The sequence below is a fragment of the Vombatus ursinus genome, unplaced genomic scaffold (assembly GCF_900497805.2).
Source record: "Vombatus ursinus unplaced genomic scaffold, bare-nosed wombat genome assembly UNPS02014772.1, whole genome shotgun sequence".
Taxonomy (NCBI): Eukaryota; Metazoa; Chordata; class Mammalia; order Diprotodontia; family Vombatidae; genus Vombatus; species Vombatus ursinus.
Window position 1 is genome coordinate 32,454,574 of NW_020954550.1, and position 9,207 is coordinate 32,463,780.

Sequence of the window (9,207 nt, forward strand, 5' to 3'; positions counted from 1 at the left end):
CTACTACTACTACTACTACTACTACTACTACTACTACTACTACTACTGGATTTTCCCACCCGAATGTCCAGAATAGAACTCACTATGTTTTCCCCAAAACCCATCTCTCCTCCAATATTCCCCTTTCTTTTGATGATACCACCTTCCTTTTGCTCAGCCAAATGTGTATATTTGGAGTTATACCAGATGCCAGTTGTCAAGCCTTGTTGACCCTACCTTTATAGCATTTCTCTGTGAGTTCTCTTTACTTACATAATCTGGACCTTAGTGTAGACCCTCACCATTAGTTGGCTTCCCTGCTTCCTGTCTCCCTTCTCCTATCCATCCTCCATATAGCTGTCAAATGGACATTCCCAAAATACTCACATGACTGTTGCCCCATTAGTCAGAAACTTTAAATTGCTCATTGTTGCCTCTACTATTAAATGCAAGCTCTTTAGCCAGCCTTTAAAACCTAATCTTATTTCCTGTTATGTCCCTTTATATACTCTTTGTTCTAGTCAGTTTGTTCTCACAGATGTGTCCCTTATTCATAGCATTCCATCCTCTTAATCTGTGCCTTTACATAAAGGGTTCCCCATGTCTGGAATCCCTCATCATCTCTAGCTTCCTTCAAAACATAGCACAGGCATCACCTCCTACAGTCTACTTTTCCTGATTTCCCAATCTTTAGCACTCTCCTGTCTCTTCACATTGCTTTGCATTACTCTATATTTGCTTACTTGTATATATGCTATATTCCCCCCCATCTCCAATAGAATGTAAGGTCCTTGAGGACAAGTACTAGTCTTTGACTATGTGTCTCTAGCACTTAAAACCAGTGCCTTATACATATGTGATTAATATATATGTGTTGAAGTGAATTGATAAATTTGGATGAATCTAATTAATTTAATTATTATTTTTGAGGGATATTAATTTTTCCTTTTTACTTATTTTTAGCATTTTTTTACATTGTGAGTTGCAAATTTTCTCCCCTACCCACTGAGAAGGCAGGCAATATTATATCAATTATACATGTGAAATCATGCAAAACATATTCTTTGTTAGCCATGTCACAAAAATGCAAGAAAAATAAAGTGAGAAAACTATACTTCAATTTGTACTCAAAGTTCATCAGTTCTTTGTCTAGAGGTGGATAACATTTTCCATCATGAGTCCTTTTGAATTGTCTTGGATCATCGAATTGATCAGAGTAGTTCAGTCTTTCACAGTTGATCATCCTTACAATATTGCTGTTACTGTTTACCATGATCTTCCTGGTTCTGTTCACTTCACTTTGCATCAATTCTTATGTCTTCCCATGTTTTTCTGAAACCATTCCCCTCAGTATTTCTTATGGTTCAGTAGTACCCCATCACAATCAGTTGGATCTAATTATTGGGATTTTTTCCCTTATATATAGCCAATATCTACCTGTCCATTGTTATACTCCGAGTCCTGAGCTCTGAGACCAAGGAGAACAAATCTAATTAATCCTTCTTCCATATCACAGCGATCTTGGAACACAGCCATCATGTTCCCCCTGTCTTTTCTTCAGGCTTAATGTTGCTCTGCCCCAACCTCCCCCAATTTATTCAGTGGATTGTAAAATGACATGGTTTTCTTTTCCTACATCATTGTCTACTCTCTCCTATACCCATTACAGTTGGTCAGAGTCCCCAGAATTGAACATTATCAGAAATGTCATTTGACCAGGGTTACAGTACAACTGGGATAGTGTGAAGTCAGAGTTGGAATCATACAACCTAGGTTTCAATTAGAACTCTTCTCCTTAGACCCTTTGTGACCATGGACAATTCGTTTAACCTCCATAGGCCTTGGTTTCTTCATAAAATTAAGGTTTGGGACAACTTGTTTGTCTGCTGTCCTACACTCAATGGCCCTGAATCAATAAATTGATTCATACTGAGCTTGAAAAACCTCCAGATGCTTTTCAGATTCTCCTATCCCATATTTTTGTAGTTGATTTTGGTACTCCAATGGTTTAACCAGTTTCAGTTTCATTGAACTCTACCTTCATCCAACTGACATCTATTCATCTTACAAGGACAAGAGTGAGGGACTTTGTTAGATGCCTTTCTGCAGGTCAGGTAGCCTGTGACCATGGGATTCCCCTGATTTTTCAGCCTATTAACCTTGTCAAAGGAAGTAAAGTTACTGTGAAATTGTTTATGCTTGATGAACCTATGCTGGCTGGTAATGATCACCGCTTCCTCTTTAAAGTGCTGACAAACTATGCCTTTAATGGGGCATTCTAGAATTTTGACAGAAACCTAAGTCGAGGTCATGAATCTAGAGTTTGAAAAAATCTTTCTACCCCTTTCTAAAAATGAAGACACTACTTTCCTATCTAAAGTTCCATGGCTTTCCTCTCATTCTCCATGATTTTTCAGAGATCACCAACATTGCCTCAGTTATCTCATTGGCAAAGTCATTCAGTTCCTTGTCATATAGACCATCAAGCCTGTTAACTTGAGTTCTTTGAATTTATCCAATCTTTTAACCTTTCCTCATTTATCTTGGGTTTTATTTCCCTTTTAACCATTTTTGTTCTAGCTTTCCCAGCCTAAAGGGTCAGAAAACAGAAACAAAATGAGAATTCAGTAATTTAACCTTCTAATCATTGTTTATTATATCCAGACACCTTATCCTTGGCATTAATCATCTTTTTTGCTCCTAATATGGCTTAAGAAAATCTCTGTACTTTGAAATTCATCCTTCTTATATGCTGGAGCCTTATTTTAATAATAGTCTTGTCCATATTTCATATGTGAAACTACTAGGACCTGAATCCTAATTTCTTTTCTAATTTCCTCTTTGTATGATGAATTACAATGCATTTCTTTTATAAAATACACACTGTAGTACTTTGTACCCATTGGTAAAGGTTGTTAGTTCAATCTGGTATCATTTAGAAAACTATAGACATCAACTAAATGATATTCCCTTGGTCTGAAAGAGTTACTGAGTGTACCTTCTTAAGTACCTGGCTTCCTACCAGAGTGATTTAACCATGGAAGATAATCTGGTTTATCGTTTTTTATTGTTATCGTTTTATCATTATTGTTATTACCGCTTAACATCTCTATAAACTTAAAAAAAATGTGCTGACTTTTTGGGAGGTGGGTAGATGGAGATGGAGGGGTGGCCATTCATCCACAGTCGACATGCCATTAGCCTTGCTAGTAGCATTTAATTGATTTTCAAGCAGACATTGGGTTTTCATGATAATGGGAGATAATAATTCATATATATATAGTGCTTTAAAATACAGAGGGCTTTCTTCTCAACAACCCTGTGAGGAAGTTAGGACAAATATTGTTACTGTCATTTTATCATTTTATATAATTTCATAGAAGAGAAAACTTTTGGGTTGAAGATACAATGACTTTTGGGGAGCAGGGTGGCACAGTGGAAAGAATGCTGTAGTCAGAGGACCTGGGTCAAAGTTCTACTTCTCACATCTACTGTTTTTATTAATGAGTGACTTGGGTCAAGTCACTTGACTTTGTTGGGCCTCAGTTTCCCTAGCTGCAGAATGGAGGAGCTGGACCAGATAGCCTGTAAGATTCTTTCTAAGCCCTAGATGTACATTCTTTTGCTTTCCTGGCAAAGGTAGGAAACAGCAGAGCTGGTTCTCATTAGAACCCAGGTCTCCTGACCTCAGCTCTAAAGCTATGCTTTATTCCTAACATCTGTTAACCTTTGGCTTCCAGCTTTTCATCCCCATCAGTCATTTCAATCAAACCTGTGGACCAGGAATCTAGAGACCCCAGTTCTGATTTATACCCTGCTACTGATTAGCTGTGAGACCTCGGGCAAGTCTCTTCACCATTCTTCCCCAGTTTCCTTTCTGTAAAATGAGGGTATTGGACTGAATATTTCCTAAGATCCCTTCTAGCTCTAATACCTGTTGGAGTCTAAGTTTGACTGATTGAAGTTTCTCATTCTGGTCCTTACCCTCCACCAAATATGATACAAGATAGGGAAAGGAGGAAAAAAAATAGGCAATTTGAGAAAGAAGGTACATAGGGTAAAACTCTGATTAACACAAGCCTCCGAACAAGATGCTTTGTCCAGGATTAATCAGTTTTCCAAGGAAAACAACTCTCTGTAAATCATTTGAATCAGCGCTGCTGGGATTTATAGATGTCCTTCCCACACAGCTTCTGTGCTTCCCCGTCCAGTTGAAGGCAAACAAAGTCAACCTCAAGCAAAACTGTGAAGTCTACCAGCTGCCTCTGCTTGTGTCCCCTTCTGTACTATCTGCCTCCTTCTTCTATGCCCCCCAGCTTCAGGAGCCCAATCCCCCTTATTGATCAGTCGGTTGTATTTTGACTGAAAATTCGTCACAATGAAGTATAGCCTCAACGAGGCATTTTTAATTTCTCCTTGTGGAATGGAAGGCTACATCCCATCCTGAAGGAATCACGAGACCTCAGCGAGGATATAAACAAATGGCTAATTTGTTTTGCCGGGGCAGAAGTCCTTAACCTAGAACGAACTTTTAACCAAAAAACGAAAACCAAAAAAAAAAACCTTTTTAATAATTGTATTTCAATAACATTGGTTTTTTTCTGTAACCTGTATTTTATTCCTTTAAAAACTTTATTTTGAGAAGAAGCTTCTTTAGACTTCTAGAGGGGTCCATGATACCAAAAAAACTAAAAATCTGTAGGCTAGGGGGAACTCCTGAAATGACCTGATTCTGATGTTCACAGGCACACAGGAACATGAGGGCACCTGTTACCAATATCAGCCTTCCTTTACTCCCATACAGTGTGAACCCCTCTCTCCCTTGGCAACCCCACCCTCCAACACACTGCCTCCTGGGTCTTGGACAGTGATCCTTCTATGCAACACAACCACCTCTCTCTTCTTTCCACCGGAGCTCTTTTTGTCTGGGCCCCCAGTCAGTTCTAAAGCTATGATCCCATGATCTCTGATGAACCAGTTATAGGTTTCCAACTTTTCAACTTTGCCTTCTCTGGGATCAGCAAATAACCCTTCTTTAATTTTTTTCTAATGACTTTTATTTTATTGCTGATAACTGCAGGAGGAGCAGGGTGGTCTAATGGATAAAAAACTGGCCTTGGAGTTAGGTTGACTTGGGTTCAAGTCCCATCTCTGCACACATACTGGTTTTATGATGCTGGACATGCCATTTAACCCCTTAATGTCTCCACTTTAGTGCCCCCAAGCAACACTCAGAGTGACAGAGTAGATGAAGATCTGTAGTGGTGAAGGAAATTTTCACATGCAAGGTTCCTTGTAACAATGAAATCACAGCTCCAGTCTTACCCCACTCCCCCAATCTCTCTTCCCCAAAGTCTGAAAGTACAGAGACATGTATATGACTTTAAAATAGCAAAAGATGGATAAAGTTGTAGAGCCAAAAGGAGTCTTACAGCCCTATTCTCTAGTAACAGTATAAAAATGAGTTTGACCTTAACCCTGGTCTACTCCTGCTACAGACTCATTCCTGTCAAGGAAGTTGGCTGGGTTAGCTACTAGGTCATGAAGTAGGTTTGGGTCATCAATGCCACTGTGAAAGTCCTAGATCCTTTTAGAATATTTGTCTTTAGAATACTATTGTTACTATATGAATTATTCTCCTGGTTCTGTTTACTTGCCTCTGCATCAGATCATACAAGTCTTCCCTTTATAAAAAAAATTTAATATATAATATTATATTTTCACCAATCACATGTTAAAACATGTTTTTTTAAGTTTTGAGTTCTAAATTCTATCCCACTCTTCCCCCCTTCTCCTTACCTGAGATGGTAAGCAATCAGATATAGATTATACATGTGCAATCTTGTAAAACATTTCTGTATTAGTCATTTTGTGTAAGAAAACTCAAATAAAAGATGAAGAAAGTGAAAAATAGTATAGTTCAGTCTATATTCAATCAATATCAGGGGCTATCTCCAGTTGTCCTGGTCTATATCTTGCCACTAGACCCAGATGGCTTTGGAGGAGAAAGTGAACTGATGACTTTGCACCACTCTGGGTCACTATAGGAAGGATAGTACCATATGGTCTTTCAAGTCCAGCTCTCTTGTAGAGGGCAGTGTACCATGGGTGGATCCCCTTCTCTCTGAAATCACTTGTCCTTTATGTGGTGTTTAAGAAGAACAAGCCCTAGAGAGACCACATTAGTGAGGAATAGTTTGAGAGGATGAGAACCTCTGAAAAACCTCTCTCTTGTAATAGGAAAGAGTAAGGAAATTCTGAATGACTCAGACTGTAAGACTTCCTGTTGTTCACATCATTTGGCTGTGAGACATGTTTAGTGTTCTATGATGATCAGGATTTTGAACTAATTTCTTTTCTTTTCTTTTCTATTTTTAACCAGGTTTCACCAAAACTCATACCAATGAAGCAAATTGTGACGTGAGATGTGGACTAAATAGCATTTATTTCACTGCACTGTGGATTTTGGATATTTTTTTAATCACATAGGAGTTAATAAAAAGGAAAGGAAATCCATGTCTGTATCACATTTATATTTTTTCCTAAGGACTATGCACCTAGTTTTTTTGTTGTGTCTCAGGTTCTCCTTATAGCTCTATAAACTTTTTATCTCTGTCAATGACCATGTCTTAATAAAAAGATATATAAGGTTTTCTTGTAATAATAAATGCTGACTGAATAATCTGTCTTCTACAAGTGGGGCTCACAATAAATGTTGCCTTCTGGTTCTATTATATTTATATTCATTTATATGTAATTATGCTAAGAAGATAGTCATGTACTAAGAATTTTGTCAAAGTGCTTTCCTTCATAATTGAAATGAGACAAAATGTCACCATCCAGAGTAAAAGTAACACTTGACTTTACAGATGGTATTGGCAACATTAAATGGAATTTTGTATAGAATATACTTAAGTCTTTTAAACACGAATGATGACTTTTTCTTTTGTAAATCTTCCTCTTATTTCTTCTATACCCCATAATTTTTGCCTTGGGTCCGTGACAAGCAAGTCCAATATCCTTGGTGACTTTCCAAGGTCACCACCTCCTTTCCAGGAGACACTTTTTTTTTTCTTCTTCACAATAGCTAAACAGGTGTTCCCAGTCCTTTAAAAAGGAATGCAAGAAATTTTGTAAAGGAAAAGGTGAATTTATATTGGAGAGACTAACTTATAGTGATGTCCTATAGGTAGAACTATTGAGTAGGCTATTGTAGGCTGTCTCTACCTATCAAAATCAATTTGTGCCTGAAAATAGGCTACAGTTGTTCCAGGAAACTAATCCACTTAGAGGTCTCCTGATCATAAATATTAAAGCATTCATATATTGTTTAAAAGAAATATTCATAGAAATGCCCTTCTGGCTCGTTTATGGAGATTCTAGCATCCTACTGAAGCCAACAGGCATGATGAGCCAGAAAAAGTCTGTGTTTAAATTATAATTGCTATCTTACATGGTAGAAGGTAAAAATGAAAGGGTCTCTTTTTTTCCAACGTCTCTTTCACTTGTACTAAAGAGCAGACCTGAAACGTTAAATTACTTGTTCCATTGTGAAATCCAACTTTATTGCCATAGATGTTCCCTAAAAGTACTTTTATTTCAGCCCTGAAGAAGCTATTCCACTTAAATAGAGAACACTCAGAATCCCCAGTAATTGAAGCCATACGGTGCATTTTTAGTGTGGTGTGGTGTATCCTGTGTATTTAGTTTTATTCAGTACTCTGAATGTGACCTCAGTGCTAGATCCTTCCCTGATGGATGCTCTTAGAATACCTGGTGGTGCAGTGAATAGTGTGTCAAGCCAGAAGTCAGGAAGACTCATCGTCCTGAATTCAAATATGGCCTAAGACACTTAGTAGCTGTGTGACTCTGGGCAAGTTACTTAACAGAGTTAAGTTTCCTCATCTCTAAAACGAGCCGGAGAAGGAAATGCAAACCACTCCGGTATCTTTGTCAAGAAAACCCCAAATGGGGTCATGAGAGTCAGACGTGACTGCAAATTACTGACTAACAACAACAAAGAAGCATCTTGGATATTAGACTCTAGGAGTTATGAATTGGGAAGAACAGCATAGGATTCTTGAGCTTTTGGACCAAAAACAGTTACAGCATATTATGACGTTCATTATTGCCTTGCTCTAAGTATCAGACGTGCATATGTTTGTGCTCAGCCAACATTCTTCCTAGGGATAATGAGAAACTTTAAGGAGTTTATAATAGAGGAAAGGATCTGGAACCTCTATATTAATCTATGTTACTAATTAGAGGTTGAATCTTTATATGAAACACACATATATGTACATATATATTCCATATAACTATATGTGATTCCATATATAGATTGCCTACCTAACACAGATTTAGAGCCATAAGTGACCTTAGATAGTCCTGGAGAACTCATTTGTCCAAGGTCACACAGAAAATAAGTTTTGAAATTGAGTTGAATTCAGGACCCCTTCAGACCTGTCCTTGTGTTTACACTGTACCCTGCTATCTCCCAGGTTCAATAGCAAATCTTTCTGATAACTAAAAAAACAGACTTTTCTAAGATTGTGGAGGGCCTTTAGAGGCAAGATCTGTAGGGATCACAGTATTGGAATGGATATTTTGTTGAATAAACTTGACTTTTTTTATCAGTTCAATTTGCCATGATAAGGTAAAGTAATTCTGACACTCCTTGACTGACTTGTTAGACTTAATATTTTAGACCCAGATATTTTCATGTTATATAGCTCATATGTGGTAAGGCAGTTAAATAGTGCTGTAAACCCTGAAAAGTGATAAACATATTTGGGAAAGAATGGAATGTTTCTTTCTTTATATGGACCTTTTATGGCCAAGTCTTGGGACTAGCCCAAGGAAGAAAATATTTTTACCCAAATAAAAGATACCAAGTAGGAGTGACCATTGCTTAGAAATAAAGGTGTTACATGTATAATCTGTATCAAGTTGCTTGCCTTCTTAATGAGGGTGGGTGGGAAGGGAGGAAGGGAGAAAGTTTGGAACCCAAAATTTTAAAAACAAATGTTTTTTTTTTCCCCTTAGGCAATTGGGGTTAAGTGACTTGCCCAGGGTCACACAGCTAGTAAGTGTCAAGAGTTTGGTCTGAGGCTGGACTTGAACTCGGGTCCTCCTGACTTCAGGGCTGGTGCTCTATCCACTGCGCCACCTAGCTGCTCCTAAAAGCAGATGTTAAAAAAACTTTTCACATGCAACTGGGAAATAAGA

The 9,207-nt window shown here is 37.9% G+C and overlaps 1 protein-coding gene across 2 annotated transcripts in view; it reads left to right on the forward strand.

Annotated features, from left to right (window-relative positions):
- OXCT1 (3-oxoacid CoA-transferase 1) overlaps positions 1–6,910 on the forward strand; it is a 169,397-nt gene extending 162,487 nt beyond the window's left edge. For both annotated transcript variants that reach the window (XM_027863610.1, XM_027863609.1), the window contains one exon: positions 6,362–6,910. In XM_027863610.1, the coding sequence (XP_027719411.1) occupies positions 6,362–6,403 (42 nt within the window). In that variant the 3' untranslated portion in view covers positions 6,404–6,910. The remainder of the gene's footprint in view (positions 1–6,361) is intronic.
- Positions 6,911–9,207: the final 2,297 nt, after the last annotated feature.